This window comes from Scyliorhinus torazame, chromosome 8 (genome assembly GCF_047496885.1).
Source record: "Scyliorhinus torazame isolate Kashiwa2021f chromosome 8, sScyTor2.1, whole genome shotgun sequence".
In the NCBI taxonomy this organism is placed as follows: Eukaryota; Metazoa; Chordata; class Chondrichthyes; order Carcharhiniformes; family Scyliorhinidae; genus Scyliorhinus; species Scyliorhinus torazame.
The window spans coordinates 80,277,412-80,298,865 of NC_092714.1; the positions used below are offsets into that span (position 1 = coordinate 80,277,412).

A 21,454-nucleotide genomic window follows, 5' to 3' on the forward strand; every position below is an offset into this window, starting at 1 on the left:
TTTCATTAAAATTAATGGATGGAAAATCATGGATTGGGCACACAATTCTTTGATGTGCCCCTGGTAGGCAAGGCTCTAAGCTTGGACTTTGCAATTGGAAAATTAATCCTCATAAGTCAATGTGAAAGTAGCTGATGCTATGCTTATCGACTAATACTGACTGTCAAGACTTAGCAACTGAAAGGTTAAACTCAGGCTATGGTTGAAGATAGGTCTGTGGCCTCCCAGCAGTCTGATGGGCAGTATAAATCAGGAATTAGACTGTACTGGATAACAATCCAATATCTCCAGTCATGTTACCAGAGTGACAATTCTGCTCAAAATGACACTTTCAGTCTGCCCCTAATTCACAGAAAAAAAAGGAACAACAATATGGAGAGATAGAGAAAAGAAAGAACAGTTAAATATATTGTTTCTTTATCCAGTAAATAATGTGTACCGGCAAAATCTAGCTGAGCAAGTCAAAGAAGAGTACAGTTACAGATTTTCTGGAGTTTGTTTTTATTTAGTCTTTTGCTTGCATTGTGGATTTTGGATTGCAGGGGAGGATTCAGAGTGATGAGCTGAGATGCCTATACATCATATTTCCATTGTTTCATTGATCAAAAGATCTCTTGTGAACAGCTAGTCTCTATTTGATTACCAGTAGTAAGTCATATCAGAATCATGTGGTAGTGAAATGATTAATTACATATAAAAGAATTATACAGTTAAAAGTTTCTTGTTTTTTTTTCCCATATTATCCTTCCATTGCATTGTGGACAGAATTCAGAATGTTGGCTTGGCACTTGTTGGAGAATAATCTGTAAGCATGCTCACCATTGCACCCTGTGAAAAAAAAGACACAAACTAGAGACAGTTCATATTTAAACAATGATAATTCAACAGCCATACAATGTTGGGCTTCGCTGGGGGACGTATAAATTTGGTTTCTGACATTCAAGGTCAGCTAGCTTCTGCAGTGACGAGAGTAGATAGAATGCTTCATTGTAATGGATCCTATTCAGTCCTAAAAACAAGTAGTTGGAACCATTTCCCAATGCAAGATATCCCAGTTGGTGGTCAATGGTTATAGTCCACATGAAGATAATGAAGGTTTTAACAAGGACAGTAATTGGGGCACAAATGCAAACAAAATATGAGCAATGTAAGTTTGTGACTCTCACTTTACATCTAATGCTTGATACATGGGGCACAATATACAAATAAATTATTAAATGCAGATATTGTTCAGCGTGGATATATTTAAACCTCTGTTCTTACCCAAAGAAGTATTGTATTTGGCGGCCTGGTGACTAATTAGTTGAACAGCTCCCTCCCAGTTTAGCTGATTTGCCTCCTTTGGAAGTGGAACTCATACTTCCCACTTCAGCACTACATAAAGTATAATCAATTTCTTTGTCATCATCACTAACAGCTTGCATTTATTTATCAGCTGTAACATTGTCAAACTATAGAACCTATAAGTGTAGCAAAATGTAACATTATCCAAAAAACTTACACTGGGCCACACAAGGCAACATTAGGACAGAGGATCAAAATCTTTCTCAAAGAGGTAGGTTTCGGGAAGATCTGAAAAGTGGTCAGAGGTATTGAAGCTGAGAAGTTTAGAGAAGAATTCCACAGCTCAGGGACCAGGCCAGAATTGGAGGAACACATTCTTGGAGAGTTGTAGAGTCATAGAGGTCTACAGTACAGAAAAGGCCATTCGGCCCATCGTATCTGCACCAGTCAAGAACAACCACCAAACTATTCTAATCCCATTTTCCAGCACTTGGCCCATGGCCTTGTGTGCCTTGGCATTGCAAGTGCCTATCTAAATACATCTTAAATATTATGAGGATCTCTGAGTCCACCATCCTTTCAGCCAGCAAGTTCAAGACTCCCACCACCCTTTGGGTGAAAATGTTTCCCCTCACATCCCCTCTAAACCTCCTGTACCTTACCTTAAATCTATGCCCCCTGGTCATTGATCCTTCCACCAAGGACCAAAATTTTCCTCCTGTCTACTCTATCCATGCCTCTCATAGTCTTACACATCTCAATCATGACCCCCCTCAGTCTCCTCTGCTCCAAGGAGAACAATCCAAGTCTATCCAATCTCTCTTCACAGCTAAAACGCTCCAATCCATGCAATATCCTGGTAAATCTCCTCTGCACCCTTTCAAGTGTGATCACATTCCTCCTGTAATGTGGATTCCAGAACTGCACACAGTACTCTAGCTGTGGCCTAACATTTTATACAGTTCCAGCATAACCTCCCTGCTCTTAAACTCCATGCCTCTGATAATATGGGCAAGTATACTATATGCCTTATTAATCACTGTATCCACCTGCTCTGCTAATTTAAGAGTCTGTATGCATGCACAGCAAGATCCCTCTGATCCTTGGTGCTTCCAAGGGTCCAGCCATTTATTATGTATTCCCCTGACTTGTTTGTCCTGCCCAGGTGGTCAGACATGACCTCCCTTGAACAAACCATGTTGACTGTGCTTGGTTAATCCCTGCTTCTCCAAATGCAGATTAATTCTGTTTCTCAGAATTGCTTCCAATAGTTTCCCTACCACTGAGGTTAGGCTGACTGGTCTGTAGATTCCCCGTTTATCCCTTCCTTCTTGAATAATGGCACTATATTGGCTATCTTCTAGTACTCCGGCACCTCTCCTGTGGCCAGAGAGGAATTTAAAAGTATTGCCAGTGCCCCTGCCTCTTGCCTCTCTCAACAGCCTGGGACACATTTCATCTGGTCCTGGAAATTTGTCACTTTTAAGCCTGCCAGACCACTCAGAACCTCCTCCCTGTCTATATAATCTCTTTAATTTCATTACAGTCCTTCTCCCTAATTTTCTTTTTTAGAAAATTGTTTATTAAGGCATTTATCATTTTAACACTTTTAAACAGAAAAATCCAATAAAGATAAAAAAAACACAATGACAGAGCCATCCCCCCCAAACATAGACCCCAACCAACATGGTCCATATAAACAATCCGTCTCACGGCCCTCCCTTCATTGGTTTTCCTACCCTTGTTCGTCATTTTTATGCCTCCTCCCTGTTAAGTAAGTAATGGGTTTAGAGACATTCCAATCAGTTGTCTCATTTATGTTAAGTATCCAATAATTGACACTGATATGTAAAGGGGCTTCAGGTGGCCTTTGTGTCAGGTGATGTGATGTTAGAGTTTTGTGCACAGTCTGTTGAAGTAAATTAAAGGTGTTTGTGGAAAAGGAGCAGTACCTTTGACTCTTTATACAACAGCAGCTAAACGTCTAACAAATGGTAGCAGAGGATGGTTGCTGTGCAAATGTGAAGGGTTGAAAGATACAACTTTTCCAGCCCAAACCAAAGAGTGAGTGAGAAGAAAAAAAACAAAGATATATGGCTGAACCTAGGATAAAGATGGCTGGATATGACTACCCCCCCTTATTTTCTGAAAGGGGATCGTACGACCAATGGAGAAGTGCATTAGTTATGTGGACTAAGGTAACTGCCTTGGGAAACAGAAAACAAGGTATGGCATTGGCTCTTTCTCTACCTTATGACAGTAAAATCCAGAGCAAAGTGTTTTCTGAGCTGGAATAGAAAGAGTTAGATTCAGAAGAAAGTCTGCTGACTCTATTACGTTATATGGATAAGATTTATAAGGACGACTTGTTAAGTGCGTATGAAGCATGGTCGGATTTTGATAGGTTCTGGAAAATAGAGGATTTTTCCATTGAAGACTACATAATGGAATTTGGCAGACTATATAAAAGGCTGCAGAATCACAACCTGGAATTTCCACGGTCTGTGTTGGCCTTTAAATTACTTGACTGTGCTAGAGTGAGCAACATGGATCGGCTCCTGGTTTTCACAGGAGTTCAGTTTGCGGATAAGGATACCTTATTCGATCAGATGACAGAAGCTTTAAAAAGGTTTTTGGGGAAACATTTGATGCCGATGGCTCTGAGGACTCAAATAGGTCAGCCTGCAATAAGGCAGAATATGGAAGATACACAACTAACAGGATGGCGAAATCGTATGGCTACAAACAGATTCCAAGACTATAGAAGGAGATCGGGACCCGGAAATTATGAAGACAGAAACCCAGTTAGAACCTACAATAGGAAGGTTAACCCCAGAAATGCACGGGGCATGATAAATCAATGTTTTCGATGTGACTCTCAATACCATTATGCTTTCAACTGTCCAACACATTATAATAGTGTTTGAAGCGACACATGACACGGAAGAGTCAGAAGAGGAAAAAGATAGTGACCAGAAAGAAGGCATTGTCCTATTAACAAGCAGTTTTACGCCGGTAATGAGGGTGTTGGTTGCAGAATCCTTCAATTATGCTGTATTGGACAATGGCTGCACATCTACTGTGTGTGGAATTGACTGGTTAAAATGTTACCTGGACTCCTTGAATGCTGAAAGTCGTAACAAGGTTAAGGAATTTGAAAGTTCCACAAGTTTCAGGTTTGGGGATGATAATACTCTGAAGTCGCTGAAAAGTGTGGTGATCCCTTGCAATATTGCCGGAGTGAATCATTTCATTAGCACGGACGTTGTATCAAGTGAGATACCTTTGCTTCTGAGCAGACCGTCGATGAAGAAAGCACACATGAAACTGGATATGGAACAGGAGAAGGCAACAGTTTTTGGAAAGTCAGTGGACTTACAATTTACACAGTCGGGACATTATTGTATTCCATTACTGACAAATAATATTTCAAGTACAGTTGTTAAGGATGTGTTAATTGCAGTTGAAAATGGGACTTTAACTGATAAAAGGCTTGTATTAAAACTGCATATGCAATTTGCGCATCCGTCTCCTCGGAGGCTTAAATATTTATTAAAGGATGCAGGGGTAAGGGATGAAGACTATACTAAGCTAATAGAACAGGGTAGTGATCGCTGTTTATAGGAAGTACAGAAGGACACCAGCACGACCGATAGTAACCCTACCTTTGGCCAGGGATTTTAACAACATTGTGGCCATGGACCTTAAGATCTGGGATAAAGCCAATAATATATTTATTTTGCATTTTATAGATTTAGCAACCAGATTTAGTCAATCAACGATTGTACGAAGTAAAGAAAAGAGAGTAATTCTGGATCAATTGGCCCACCGGCAAAATTCCTTACGGACAATGGGGGAGAATTTGCTAATGATAAATTTAGGGATATGTGTGAAAACGTGAATATCACAGTTCCGAATACGGCTGCAGAAAGCCCATTTAGTAATGGTGTGTGAAAGAAACTGTGCGGTAGATTACATGCTCCGGAAAATTTTGGCAGATAGACCAAACTGCAAGCTAAATTCAGCTTTAGCATGGGCGGTACATGCAAAGAATTCACTGCAGATGGTTGGGGGCTATAGTCCCTATCAATTAGTGTTTGGTAGAAAACCTAAAATTCCGTCCATTTTGGATGACCAGCCTTCAGCTTGGGAAAGGATTACAGTTAGCTCTGCCTTTGCTGAACATTTAAATGCATTACATAGCAGTAGAAAAGCTTTTATGGAAGCAGAAGTCTCTGAAAGAATTAGCAGAGCTTTGAGGCATAATGTACGGCTATCAAATACCGTTTTTCAGCAAGGAGACATAGTATACTATAAGAGAGACATAATGAATGGAAAGGTCCAGGGAAGATCATAGGCATAGATGGCAAAACAATTATTTTGCAACATGGCAATCACACTGTTAGGGTCCATTCATCAAGGATAATGGGTACAGATTACAAATGTTTTAATTTAGACAGAGCAGACAGGCATGACGAGGAACCAGGGTCATCTGGTACGCACGTGTTACAGAACTATGAAGACCAGTTAGCTGATATAGACAGGATTTCTGTAGATTTATTAGTAGAGCAGGGAAGGCCACCTGAAAATATAAACATTGGTTGAATGTACAGCATTCAGGGGAGGGAGTCAAGACAATGGATTGGGAACACGAAATTCAAAAATGAAGAGCACAGAAACGCAGTGCCAGTTCAGATAGTACATCGGATAGTGACCAGGTCCGCAGGAAAAGGTCGAGAACTATTGAAAGGTCATCCCACAGCAAAAGGGAAAGTTCAAGCAGTAGCAGTACAGAACGAGATACCAGGCGGGAGAGGGGACGTAGTTTATCAACGTCTCGGAACATGAGTAAGACTACAAATACTAATAGGAGTAGAAGCCCACATGCACGTGGGATTTTGGTGGCTTCCAATAAGTTAGATGAAAAAGTTATCAAAGTTGCCAAACAGCAAGAACTGCATAGTTGGAGTGAATTTAGGGTATACACGGAAGTACCGGATAGGGGACAAAGAGCTCTATCCCACAGAAGGATTTGCACGGAAAAGGTTCTTCCGGATGGAACTTATAAGGCAAAGGCTAGGCTTCTGGCGAGGGGATTTGAAGAAAACTTAGAAGATCAGGATTTAAGGGTAGATTCACCTACGGCCAGAAAGGTTATTTTAAAGATCTTCTTGGCTCTATTAGCCACAAAGGCATGGGAATGCAAATCTATAGATATAAAAGCTGCCTTCTTGCAGTGGCATCAGCTCCAGAGAGACATTTTTCTCCTTACTCCTAAAAAGGCAGCTAACACAGAAGGGTACTCTGGAAGTTGAACAAATGTGTATATGGATTAAATGACCTAGGGTCTGGTATTTTTCGGTAAGGTCAGTCTTGTTAAAGTTAGGCTGTTGCCAGTTGAAAGTAGATCCGGCAATGTTTTCTGGCACTATAAAGGAAATCTTTCTGGCATCTTTATGATGCATATCGATGATTTTTTGTGGGGTGTAACTAGTGATTTCGAAGCTATTGTAATCTCTGGTTTAAGGAAAGAATTCAGGGTTGGAAGTCAGGCTTCCGGTGCATTTAAATATATTGGACTGGAAATTGGACAGACTAAGTTAGGGGCAACTTTACGTCAGCAATCTTATTTGGAAAGCATCAGCCCAATAGCAATTAGCCGTGGCCGGGTTTCACAAAAAGACACAATGGTTTCAAAGATGGAAAAAGAGCAACTGCGAAGTTTAATTGGGCAACTGAATTGGTTAGGTAGACAGACTAGACCGGACGTGAGTTTTGATGTCTTAGAGTTGAGTACAAAAATGAATGATCCCAAAGTGGAAGACATAATAAGAGCAAATAAAGCGTTGGCCAAACTAAAACTGCAGGAGTGTCTTTTGAGGTTCCTGGTTTTAGGTGACCGTAGGTACTTAAAACTCATAGTTTATAGTGGCGCGTCCCATGCAAATTTATGTGATGGGGTTTCAAGCGCAGGAGGTTTTATAATTTTTTGGAAGGGAACAATGGTAAATGTTGCCCTCTTGTGTGGGAAACAAAGAAAATAAGGAGAGTGGTCAAAAGCACTTTGGCTGCTGAGACATTAAGCCTTGTAGAGGCGGTGGATATGGCCTTTTATATATCTCAGATATTGACAGAAGTTTTGGGATTAGGGGATTTGGGTAACATACCTATTGAATGTCACATTGACAATAAATCCCTGTGGGAAAATGTGTACTCTACAAAATGTGTCAATGAAAAAAGGTTAAGGATAGACATCGCAAGTTTGAAGCAGATGTTGGACAGAGGGGAAATAGCAAAAATTAAATGGGTTGACAGTAGCTATCAATTGTTAGACTATTTTACAAAAAGAGGGGCTAGCTCATAGAAACTTTTGGATATTGTTAATGAAGGCTGCCTGTTTCCATGACTGTTTTTTTTTCTTCCAAAAATGAAAAAAAAGAAGGGGGGACATGGCATGTGTGTTTTTGAGTTTCTTGTAATTTGTTTTCGCTTCATTATTTTTTTCTCCAAGGAAGGGGAGACTGTTAAGTAATGGGTTAAGAGACATTCCAATTAGTTGTCTCATTTATGTTAAGTATCCATTAATTGACACTGATATGTAAAGGGGCTTCAGGAGTCAGGTGATGTGCCTTTGTGTCAGGTGATGTGATGTTAGAGTTTTGTGCACAGTCTGTTGAAGTAAATTAAATGTGTTTGTGGAAAAGGAGCAGTACCTTTGACTCTTTATACAACAGCAGCTAAATATCTAACACTCCCTTCCCCCCATCACGCTGACAGACTAATTTTCCTTAAAGAAGTCGATGAATGGCTGTCACCTCCGAGCGAACCCCTGTAACGAACCCCTTAAGGCAAATTTTATTTTCTCCAACCTGAGAAACCCTGCCATTTCGCTTACCCATACCCTCGCATTCGGGGGCTCCGAGTCCCTCCATCCCAGCAGAATCTGTCTCCGGGCCATCAGGGAAGCAAAGGCCAAAACGTCGGCCTCTCTCCCCCACGAGTTCTTCCACCTAATTTTTATACCCACACCGTCCCTCTCATGAGTGAACACCGACACAAAGTATTCAATTAGACCCTACTTACGTCCTCCAGCTCCATACTCAAATTATCACTGTGGTCCTTCATGTGTCCTACTCCTTCCCTAGTTATCCTTCTACTCTTAAAGTACTTTGAAAACAACTTCGGATTTTCCTTTATTTTACCTGCCAGTATCCTTTCATGCTAACCTTTTTTGCTCTCCTAATTTCCTTTTTAAGTTCCCTTCTGCATATTCTATACACCTCCAGGGCTTTTGCTGTTTTGAGTCTGTGATGTCTACCACGAGCTTCCCTTTTTCTCCTGATCCAATGCTGTATATCCCTCCATATCCAGAGTTCACTGGATTTGTTGGTTCCACTCTTTTTCATGATTGGAACATGTTGGCCCTGTATTCTCCCTATTTCTTTCTTGAATGCATCCCACTGTTCTGTCGCAGATTTACCCAAGTCTGCTCCCTGTCCACTCTTTCCAAATTATATCTGCTCTTATTAAAATCAGCCTTCCCCCAGTTTCGAACTTTGATTTCAGACCCATCCTTGTCCTTTTCCATAATAATCTCGAATCTAGGATCATTGTCTGCAAAATGCTCGCCCCACTGATACTTCAACTACTTGCCCGGCTTTATTAACTAAAATTAAATCCAGGACCGCCCCCCTCTCTTGTAGGACCTTCTATGTACTGACTTTAAAAGTTCTCCTGGATGCATTTTAAGAATTCCTCTCCCTCTAAAACACACTATGGCTACCCCAGTTAATGTTGGGAAAGTTGAAATCCCCCACTATCACTACCCTATTACTTTCACATTTCTCTGAAATTTGCCTACATATCTGCTCTTCTATTTCTCTCGGACTATTGGGGGGCCTAGAGAATGGTCCCAGCAATGTGATTGCTGCTGTGTTGTAATGCTGAAGGAAGTTCGAAGTTAGAGATAGGGACATGCACTGGCATGGAGAAAGAGTAAAGTAATATTGAGAGAGCTATTTTTCATGTCATGGGACCTTTATAATACTTCCATTAAATGTAAAATTCCTGTTTGTGACCACAACTCAAGTTACCACAAGTTGTTCACAAAAAATCTTTCTCAATGAGGTTTTAGATTTTCTCAATTTAATAAAGTAATTGAAGTGAAACGAGCTGCACTAAATGCAAGCAGATAGATTTGGAAAGGTCTAACATGATGCTCAAAGGAATTAGCAAGCATGATTTGTTCTATTGTCACAATCTCGACTCTCATGGAACTTCACTGAACCATTGTTTGTGGCAAAGGCCACCGAAGGTATAATAAGTTTCCTTTCTGCAGAAATTCCTGGTTTGACTCTTGTTTTTGCTTTAGTGCTGTGAACTTCCAGAGCTGAATAGCAAAGACAATTCTGCTGGCCCCCTCTTGTGACCTTTGTGCAGGTGTACTTAAGAGCACAATCTGCTCTCTAGTGTTGGAATGCTTCAATGTTTAATGTGATTAAAGTGTTCCGTTGTGTAGTTCCCAACTTTAGAAATGCAAAAGGAGGTCCACAAACAAATTCAGATATTTTAAAACAATAAAATAAAGTTTTAAAAAGATTGTATTAAGTGGCTGAAGTTCTACTGCAACTCGTGTGAAGTCCAGCATCTGCAAGACTAATTCAGAGGTGAACTTGCATCACCTGCTAAATTTTGAATCACTCCCAGATCAATAATTACAAAGAAGTTAAGGCGCACCTTTTGAAAAACACAGAGTTAATCCAGAAATGGCAATATAAAATAATAATCCATTAAATAAAACTTGGATTCTTAATCAAAAGAAACACATTTGGCTCAAGTATTATGACAATACATCAGCTAGTATCATATGCCATCAACATGCAGAATGATAGGCAGGTAGATTGCAGCAGTAAGTCCCGAAAGGTCTCATTAAAAAGGAATCACAAATAACACTATAGCTCATTACATATTATTCTATCCCTGAAATTTAATGATGCGTAATATATCCAGCAACTTTGGATGTTTTTATGTGGATATGACTATTTCAAGAAGGTTTATTGTTTGTCCTGGTCCCTTTTTGTTCTTATAACAGTTGCAGCTTTCACAAATTGTGAAGCCCAATATACTCCGTTTTCTTACCATGATTGTCCATTTCCTGTTTTCAGCTTCTTGGAAGACCAGTGATCTTGGGGAATAAAATACTTCATCATCAACTTCCTCCGGTTTTCGTGGCAAACAATGCAAGAATATCCAGTTGGGTGCAGCTGACTGTCCGGTCTGAGATGTGTAAAAGGCAAAAAAGGCATCATTACTGAAGTAAGGCATTCTGGTGCTGATTTTTGTTTATTTACCATGGATAGATTCTAATACCAGGCAAATGGCACAAACCATTTGCCATCTCCACTGAAGTCAGTTATAAAAGTTACTGCATGTACTCAACTATTTTGAGCAGCAGTCGATCAGAATTTTCAGATCACACAGCATATGAAATAACATACCGCAAATGTCATACAAGATTTTGGATGCGCCCTTTGTTGTATTAAAGTCTTGCAATCCCAGGCACTGCCTGGGAACAGAGTTGCAGCAAGATCATTCTTGGAAGAGTTGATATAAGGTGCATTGTTTTGGCACTACTTTTCTCTTGTGGCTTCCCTGCTTCCTAAAATATACCATGCTCTCAGTTCCTTCCTCCAGCTACCAGAGTATTTTCATTCTTATAACCAATAGCAAAGAAGCCGTTTTACTGTCCACTGCTTATAACAGACAAATCATATTAACACAATTGTGCCATGAGAAGTGGTAGGGACTGTATTTACCTTTTGGTATCCACAACACTCTTATCCTAGAGCACCTAAATAACCAAGTAAAAAGAATGGAATTGACCTGCCACTCCAATTTTATCCACATCTCTTTTGAGGTTGATAAATAATTGCTTACGATTCTACAGGCACAGCTGGTTTTCCAATGCCAAATTGCCATTTTTCATATGTTAACCTAAACATGTAACGTGAGTATGGCCGTGAGTCACTCTCAAACTCCTTTTCTTTATTTTAATTATGCGCTGTGTTTGAAATACCAGAGCAATATTCATCCTCACCTCTAATTTGCCATGTGAAAGCAAGAAAGATGTATGCAAGATTAATAAAGGAAAATAGTGGTCTTTACTGCAAAATCAACCAATACATAGAGTGAAATGCAGCCAAGGACATTAATAAAGAAATACAAAGGCATTTTTCTCCCCTCGAGAGGCCTGCTAAAGCAGGCAAATTTAAATTTGCACACGCTGGTAGCTTGGTGTACCAGAAATTGTCCAAATTGGTACTTGTAAAATCTGGCACCTTAGAAATTAGGCATTTTGAAAACAGCATAGTTCAAGGCTTTGCTTAACAACAAGGGCATTGCAAAACATACCCTTACATACACTGGAATCTAGCACTGATACGTAAATTAAATCAAACGTAGGGGCGCCAAATCGCGCAGTGGTTAGCACTGGGACTCCGGCGCTGAGGACCCGGGTTCAAATCCCGGCCCTGGGTCACTGTTTGTGTGGGGTTTGCACATTCTCCCCATGTCTGCGTGGGTTTTACCCCTACAACCCAAAGTGGATTGGCCACGCTAAATTGTCCCTTAATTGGAAAAAACATAATAATTGGGAACTCTAAATTTATATAAAAAAACAAAATGAAATCAAACGCCCAATAGTATTATTAAGATTGCGGTCATTCCTCTTTCCTTAAAAAGTAATTTTTTTAGTCAAATGTAAGAAAAATATACTTGAAAAACAGCCAAGCAAACTTACCTGAGATATATTCAGAACATTCCGAATTTGGTGTTTCTATCTCCAAAAAGGGCTACATGCAGCCTTCAAGGGAAAAGGTCATAGGTTACTTCCCACAACACCTTGGTGATTTAGGACACCAGCTTCTATCCACAAGGTGGGGTCAATTTCCACTCCATTAACCTCCATTTGTTGGGGTCAGGCTTGTTGCTGGTGTGGTGTTCTTTGTGATTCTATTATCAGGGTGGATGGTGTAGTGTTCACAAAGCCCACAGAAGCAAAGTTCATTAGCAAAGCTCACTTTTATCTACATTACTTATTAAAGCTGGACCACTTACTCTGATAGTAAATAATAATCTTGTAATCTACAATCTACACTGTACTAACATTAATCTCTCCACTCTATAGCTGTACTCTACACTCTCTCACTGCTCCTCTCTAGCCTTTTCCCAGAGGCCTGTGAGTCAGTGCTTTATATAGTTCTGCATCTAGCTCCATCTAGTGCTTAAGTATAATATGACATTAACCCTTTGTATTCTGAACATTCCACAATGTCACATCCCTCTTTCTTTGAGAACAATGTTTGAATTCTTTCTAACTTTTTTTACATAAATTGTCGAGAATACGTTCATACAGTTCACGCATAATGTTATATTACATATCATAATTGCAATTACAGAGTTGCAGTCCCCAGTGTTTCACAAATTTAGTCGATTAGGTGGTTTTCTTGTCCTTTTTGACCTTCTCAATGCACTTGCAGTGTCATTGGAATTGTCTCTTACTGTTCCTTATATCGATTCGATAACAACACTGTTGGTAAGACAATGTTACAAAACATGGTGTCTGGGTTTGTTATAGCTGGCTCTGGAAACCACCGCAAATTTTTTACTTTTAACAATGCTCGGCGATTTCTACGAAACATCAGTCCAACCGCAGTTTGTACCACATACGATCGTGGTGCAACCTCATTTAACACCTTTGCAATGTCTGACCAATCACCATCTGGATTTCGTATATGACGACATCTCCTTCTTTCAGTGCTGGTAATTATTTTGCATGCCTGTCATAGTATGCTTTTTGCTTGCATTGCTGTTGCTTTATTTTTTCATGTATTAACTACTCCTCCATGTTTGAAATTGTCATGGAAAGAACATGTACGAATCTTCCTTCCCATGAGCATCTGGGCAGGCGACAATCCTGACGACAAAGGAGTAGCTCTGTAGCTAACAGCGCTAGTGAAAAATCCTTTTTAATCATCAAATGCCTTTTTCAACAGTTGTTTTATTATTCCAACACCTTTCTCGGCATTTCCATTGGATTGGGTATATAATAGACTAGAGGTAACGTGTTAGAAGTTGTATCCTTCTGCAAATGACAGCCATTCCCAACTACTGAAACCGGATCCATTACCTACATGACTTTTAATGGAATGCCATGTCAAGCAAACAGAGTCTTTGCCGCTCTTTGAGTGAGCAGTCAAATCTGACAACGTTATGACTTCAGTATAATTGGAATAGTAGTCAATGATTATTAAATAATCATTCCCTCTGAAATAGAACAGGTCAACTTTTGACGATGGGTTTGTGTCTATCTCACTTGCTATAAAGGTTTCTTTGAACTGGGATGGTTGATGTGTTAGACAGACACTACACTCTTGCACATAGTTGTCAACATCTCTATTGATGCCTGATACTGACCGCCTGACACATCTTCGACACTTCTCTATCCCTTGATGCCCTTGTTATGGGTCAGGGTTTAGAGAATCCCAAAGTGTATCATGCAGTTCAACTGACCCACAACTTTTAATAGATTGTGGTATGGGGAGCACACAGCTCACTCTACAGGTGTGGTTTAGCAGAAATGAAAAAGTATTTTTTTAAAGCAAAACAATGTTTATTCTATGAACTCAAGTTAACCTTTTTAAAACAAAGTGAATATCTTAGCAACCATTAATTCAAAGATAACCCCCAAAGAATACAATACTACGTAACCTGTATGCTGTCCTTTTAACATCCAAAAGACTTAACAACCTTTAAGCAGAAGCACATCAATACTGAAAACATTTAAATTTTTGAATTCGCCAAATGATCAAGAGATAGTCCTTCATGGCAAAGAGATCAACAGTACAGCTGCTTTGGCTGACTTCAGCTGCAACACACTGAAAAATGAAACCAAAAAGACCGACACACCCAAGCTTTTCTCAAAGTGAAACTAAAAAGCAGAACCAGAGCTGAGCTCCACCCACGCTCTGTCATCACTGCAGTAACATGAGCAGCCAAACATTTCTTAAAGCGACATTTTCATGACACCCTTCATGTATCTTTTCCTGAATACTTCTTCGTAGGCAGGACAGTATTACAATTCTGTCTCCTTTCAACAGGAATCCATTTATAACAGTCAGGTCATCTATGATACTTTGAAAACTGTTGCACTTGCCATTAGGCCATCCTTCTCTTAGGTTTTTGATCACCCGTTGAAGTATTTTTCAGTTTCACCCCATATTAAACTTAGCTTTGCATCAGACACAAGTAACATGTCTGCGACAAATGTGGCTTCCACATTGAGTACTACTCCTGATGCTTTCTATCATTGTAACTCGTGGCTCTTAACAATGCATCTGATATTTTAATTCTACTAGTTCTTTGCCCGGGGGAAGAGACTAACGTGAAGTCGTATTTACGTAGTTTCATCATCATACGCTGAAGTCTCGGTGACATGCAATTGAGATCTTTCTTTATTATGTTGACCAGAGGACGATGATCTGTTCCCACAATGAAGTGCGGTAGGCCATATACATAAGACCATAAGACATAGGAGCACAATTAGGCCACTCGGAACCATCGAGTCTGCTCCGCCATTCAATCATGGCTGATATTTTTCTCATCCCCATTCTGCCTTTTCCCCATAATCCCTGATCCCCTTATTAATCAAGAACCTGTCTGTGTCTTAAAGACACTCAGTCATTTGAACTCCACAGCCTTCTACGGCAAAAAGTTCCACAGATCCACCATCCTCTGATTGAAGAAATTCCTCCTCATCTCTGTTTTAAAGGATCGCCCCTTTAGTCTGAGATGGTGTCCTCTGCTTCTAGTTTTTCCTACAAGTGGAAACATCCTCTCCACGTCCACTCTATCCAGGCCTCGCAGTATCCTGTAAGTTTCAATAAGATCCCCCCCTCATCCTTTTAAACTCCAACGAGTACAGACCCAGGGTCCTCAACCATTCCTCATATGACAAGCTCTTCATTCCAGGGATCATTCTTGTGAACCTCCTCTGGACCCTTTTCCAAGACCAGCACATCTTTCCTTAGATACGGGGACCAAACTGCTCACAATACTCCAAATGGGGTCTGAACAGAGCCTTATCTCGCCTCAGAAGTACATCCCTGGTCTTGTATTCTCGCCCTCTCGACATGAATGCTAACATTGCATTTGCCTTCCTAACTGCCGACTGAACTGTACGTTAACTTTAACCTTAAGAGAATTGTGAACAAGGACTCCCAAGTCCCTTTGTGCTTCTGATTTCCTAAGCATTTCCCCATTTAGAAAATAGTCTGCCTCCATTTCTCCTTCCAAAGTGCATAACCTCACACTTTTCCACATTGTATTCCATCTACCACTTCTTTGCCCACTCTCCTAGTCTGTCCAAGTCCTTCTGCAGCCCGCCTGCTCCCTCAATACGATCTGTTCCTCTACAGATCTTTGTACCATCTGCAAACTTAGCAACAGTGCCTTCAGTTCCTTCTTCCAGATCATTACTGTATATTGTGAAAAGTTGTGGTCCCATCACTGACCCCTGAGGCACATCACTAGTCACCGGCTGCAATCCTGAAAAAGACCCCTTTATCCCCACTCTCTGCCTTCTGTCAGTCAGCCAATCCTCTATCCATGCCAGGATCTTATCCTTAACACTCTGGGCTCTTAACTTATTCAACATTCTCCTATGCGGCACCTTGACAAACGCCTTCTGGAAATCGAAATAAATCACATCCACTGGTTCTCCTTTGTCTAACTTCCTTGTTACTTCCTCAAAGAACTCTCAACAGATTTGTCAGACATGACCTCCCCTTGACGAAGCCGTGCTGATTCAGTCCTATTTTATCATGCACTTCCAAGTATTCCGCGATCTCATCTTTAATAATCCCTAAAATCTTACCAATGACCGAAGTCAGGCTAACCGGCCTATAATTTCCCGTCTTCTGCCTCCCTCCCTTCTTAAACAGTGGTGTTACATTAGCCACTTTCCAGTCCTCTGGGACCCTTCCTTCCTCCAGTGATTCCTGAAAGATCATCACCAATGCCTTCACAATCTGCTCAGCTATCTCTTTTAGAACCCTGGGGTGTAGTCCATCCGGTCCAGGTGACTTATCCACCTTCAGACCTTTCAGTTTCTCCAGAACCTTCTCCTCAGTGATAGTCACAGCACTCACCTCTGCCTCCTGATTCTCCTGGAGCTCTGGCATCCCACTGGTGTCTTCCACCATGAAAACTGATGTAAAGTAATTATTCAGTTCCTCTACCATTTCTTTCTTTCCTATTATTACTTCTCCAGCTACATTTTCCAGTGGTCCAATGTCTATTTTTGCCTCTCTCTTGCCTTTTAAAAATTGAAAAAAGCTTCCTATCCTCCTTTATATGACTAGCTAGCTTGCACTCATATTTCATCTTCTCCCCCCTATTGCTTTTTTAGTTGTCCTCTGCTCACTTTTAAAGGCTTCCCAAACCTCTGGCTTCCCACTAAATCTCGCCACTTTGTATGCTTTTTCTTTTGCTTTTATGCTCCATTTGACTTCCCTCATCAGCCATGTAGTCCCCTTAGCACGTTTCCTCCTCCTTGGGATGAATTTCTGTTGTGACTCCCGAATAATCCCCTAAAACCCCTGCCATTGTTGTTCCACTGTCTTCCATGCTAGGCTCCTTTTCCAGTCAACTCTGGCCAGCTCCTCCCTCATGTCTTTGTAGTTACCCTTCTTTAATTGTAATACCGTTACATCGAATTCCACCTTCTCCCTCTCAAACTGCAGGGTAAATTCTATCATATTGTGGTCACTGCTCCCTAAGGGTTCCTTCACCTTAAGTTCCCTAATCAAGTCTGCCTCATTACACATCGCTAAATCCAGAATTGCCTGTTCCCTAGTGGGTTCTGACACAAGCTGCTCCAAAAAAACATCTCTCAGACATTCCACAAATTCCTTTTCTTGGGATCCACTACCAACCTGATTTTCCCAGTCCACCTGCATATTGAAGTCACCCATAATTATTGCAATATTGCCTTTTTTACATGCCTTTTCTATCTCCTGATTTATTTTCTGCCCCACATCCTGACTGCTGCTAGGGGGCCTGGACATAACTCCCACCAGGGTCTTTTTACCGTTGCGATTCCTCAACTTTACCCACCGAGATTCTATGCCTTCTGATCCTATATCGCTCTTTGCTATCGATTTAACTTCATTCCGAGGACTTCTGGTGGTGCCCTCGAGGAAGCAGGTCGCAGGTCGGATCGCTCCCGCCCGCGATGGACAAACGGACCTGTTTACAGGATTTTTTTGGGACCTGACGGCCTGAATCGGTGGAGGAGACGAAAGGAAGAGGTTTTCCCCCCGGGGTATGGACAGTTGGACCAGAAGTGGTCGAGTGGAGCGGCAAAGATCGAAGTAGGACAGCGGGGACCCCAGACCGGGCGGCGAAGCATGGCGGACGGCAGGGACCAGGGAGCGGAGGCTCACTGGCCAAGGGAGCAATAGATGGAGTTTTTTAAGGAACTGCTTCACCGAACTGAAGAGGGACACGTTGGGCCCGATGAGGGCGGTGATCGACCGAATGGTCGAGGCGCAGGCGGTACAAGAGAAGGCGCTAAGGGAAGTCGAGGTGAAGCTCTCCAGCCAGGCGGACACGGTAACGGAGCTGGAGCACGAGGTGGAGGAGCTGAACTCCCACCAGAGGAAGATGCAGGAGCAGCTTGAAGAGCTGGGGAATAGAGCCAGGAGGCAGAACCTGAGGATCGTTGGCCTCCCCGAGGGCTGTGAGGGATCGGATGCGGGTGCATACGTGATGGGTATGCTCGGGGCGCTGATGGGACCGGAGGCCTTCCCTCGACCCCTGGAGCTGGATGGGGCGCATAGAGCCCCGCCAAGGAAGCCCAGAACGGGCGACCGACCGAGGGCCTTGGTGGTTCACTTTCACCGGCTTGCCTTCAGGGATCGTGTGCTGCGATGGGCCAAGGCGGAGAGGAGCAGCAGATGGGAGAACTGCGAGGTGCGCATCTACCAGGACTTGGGAACGGAGCTGGCCAAGAGGCGTGCAGGATTCATCAAGGTAAAGGCAGCCCTCTGCAAAAAGCAGGTGAGGTTTGGAATGCTGTATCCTGCAAAGCTTTGGGTTACGTTTGAGGAACTCCATCACTACTTCGAGACACCAGAACAGGTTTGGGCTTTCATTAAAGAGAAGCTGGACTTGAATTAAGGGGCACTTAGTTTTTTCAGTGCTCTACAGTGGCGGCGGTCTGTTAACCTAGCTTGCTTTGACTAGGAATGGACTTTTACTTTTATTAAAAGAAGAAGCTGGATTTGAACTAAAGGACTCTGGGCTCACAGAGCTTTTGTGTGGCGGCGGTCTGTTAAATTATCCTGTAATGGAGTGTTTTATTTAAGATTGTTTTCAGCCTGGACAGAGAGCGGGGGCTGGAGGGCGCACTGCTTAGGGTGATTTTGGGAGATTGCAACGGGGGGGGGGGGGATACAATCAGGTTAATGGGTCCTTGGTGTGTGGGGAGAGGGCCCGAGCACTTGGGCGGGAGACAGTCAGGCACCAAGGGCAGGGGTCAACGTAGCTAGCATAGGTCAGGGGGCATCAGGGAGAGTAGAAGGGGCAGGCTAGGGCCAAGCGCAGGGCAGACCTGGCAGTTTAAGCCTCGGGGGGTGGGCGGGGGCGGGCAGCCGGGAAGGAGAGCATTGAAAACTTAAGTGGGCAGGGGGGGGGGGTGATCAGGGAACCCCCCGGGGGAGAAAGTCGCTTGCAGGGAACAGCGTAGGAAACCGACAGCAGCAGCACCCGGCAGGGGGGGTGGGGGAGAGTTAGAGCCACATTAGTTTAGTTGGACACGTGGGGCATGGGCAAACAGCTGATAGGGGAAGTGCCTTATTGATATGTTTATTCTTTCCCACTGTTCATTTTCAATATGTTAAGGCTTTTGTATATGGCCTTCTTTTTTCTCTGAAAATGTTACAAATCTGTTTTAAATAAAAAATTTCAAAAATAAAAATAAATAAAAAATGTAACTTCATTCCTTACCAACAATGCAATAGTGCCCCTTTGCCTGTCCTTTCGATAAGACATATATCCTTGGATATTTAGATCCCAGCCCTGATCCCATTGCTGCCATGTCTCTGTGATGCCAACATCGTACTGGCCAATTTCAATGTGTGCAACAAGCTCATTTGCCTTGTTCCGTACACTGCGCGCATTTAGATACAACACCCTCAATCCTGTGTTGCCCACCTCCCTTCTCACACGTGTCACTTTTCTTGCTCTGCCTGAGGGTGATGTTGTTCTGTTATTTTGGTTCTCTGTTTCTCCTTCAGTTATTAAACCTTCTAAGCTGACATTCTGGTTCCCACCCCTCTGCCATACTAGTTTAAATCCTCCCAAGTGACTCTGGCAAACTTCGCAGCCAAGATATTGGTGCCCCTCCAGTTTAGATGCAACCCGCCCTTCTTGTACAGGTGCTAACTACCCCGGAAGAGATCCCAATGGTCCAGAAATCTGAAACCTTCCCTCCTGCACCACCAGTTTAGCTACGTGTTTAGCTGCACTATCCTCCTATTTCTCGCCTCACTAGCAGGTGCCACAGGGAGTAATCTTGAGATTACAACCTGCTTTTTAGCATTCTGCATAACTCTCTGAACTCCTTCTGCAGGATTTCATCACTCTTCCTGCCTAATTCGTTAGTACCTATGTGTACTACAATCTCTGGCTGTTCACCTTCCCCTTCAGGATGTCCTGTGTTCGTTGTGAGACATCCTTGACCCTGGCACCAGGGAAGCAACATACCATCCTGGAGTCTCTTTCGCGTCCAGAGAAGCACCTATCTGTGCCCCTTACTACAGAGTCCTCTATAAATATCGCTCTCCTGCACTTTTCCCTCCATTGCTGAACAACTGAGCCAGTTGTGGTGCCACTGTTCTGGCTGCTGTTGTTTTCCCTTGATAGGCTATCCCCCTCAACAGTATCCAAAACGGTATACCTGTTAGCGAGGGGGACAGCCACAGGGGATTCCTGCACTGACTGGCTGCCCTTTCTCGCGGTCACCCATCTGTCTGCCTGCACCTTGGGTGTGACCACATCTCTATAACTCTTATCTATGACGTTTTCCACCACCTGAATGCTCCTAAGTGCATCCAACTGCTGCCCCAACCGAACCAAGTGGTCTGTGAGGAGCTACCATTGGTTACACTTGCTGCAGACATAGTGACATTTAAGCACCAGTTTAAGCACTTCAGTCCCCCCCGTCCCCACACACACAGACACGCAATTTGAAAAGGTATTTATATCACTTACCTTCCCATGATGTTCTCTGGATCACTCCCTGCAGATCATCAGTTACAAAGCCAGAAGAAAAAAAGCAAAACAAAAGGGAAAAAGCACCTCCTCCCACTCTACACTGTTCCAAATTACCACACTGTTCCAAATTACCAAATTCCAATCCTCACACGGGCTCTCTCACTCACTCAGGCTGTCTCTACTTCACATGCGCAAAGCTTCGGAGTATGCGCTTTATGCTTCTCTCTTATATTGTGATGAATCTTGCTTATGTCCGTTAACAGACCTAGTTATTCTTTCTCTATCTGTGCATATCTCTGCTATGCTGGAGTCATAGTATACGCAACTCGTTTTTATAGATTATTTTCTGCTTTCTGCAACAAAACGGTACCAATGCCATTCTGACTGGCATCCGTTGATATTTTTGTTTCCTTCTTGGAATCAGAAAATGCTCAGACTGGAATTGTAGTTAGTGACAATTTCATTTATTGCCACACAGCTGCATGCTGAGGTGTCCACAGAAATTCAGCCTTCTTTTTAATCAGGTTTCTTAAAGTTGTTCTGCTGGACAGATTTGTTCATAAAATTAACTACACCCTGCATCCGCAGAATTGCCTTCTTATCCGTCGGTATTGACATCTGACTAATGACATGAATATTAGCTTGATCTGGTTGTACATCTTCTTTTGATAAGACAGCTCCAAGAAATGTTAGTTTCTGGATGCCAAATTGACACTTTTCTCTGTTCAGCTTTAAACTATGGGAATTAACTCTTGTTAGGACTTTCATAAGCCTTTCACAGTGTTCTTCCAGAGTGTTGGACCATATTATCACATCATCGACATACACATGAACA

The 21,454-nt window shown here is 42.3% G+C and overlaps 1 protein-coding gene across 1 annotated transcript in view; it reads right to left on the reverse strand.

The window, feature by feature from the left end:
- Nucleotides 1–484: 484 nt before the first annotated feature.
- The window catches only part of otc (ornithine transcarbamylase), a 147,587-nt gene continuing 126,617 nt past the window's right edge, over nt 485–21,454 (reverse strand). The window contains exons 9-10 of the mRNA XM_072513886.1: nt 10,423–10,560; nt 485–828 (exon numbers count right to left, since the gene is read on the reverse strand). Of these exons, the coding sequence (XP_072369987.1) occupies nt 769–828; nt 10,423–10,560 (198 nt within the window). The 3' untranslated portion in view covers nt 485–768. The remainder of the gene's footprint in view (nt 829–10,422; nt 10,561–21,454) is intronic.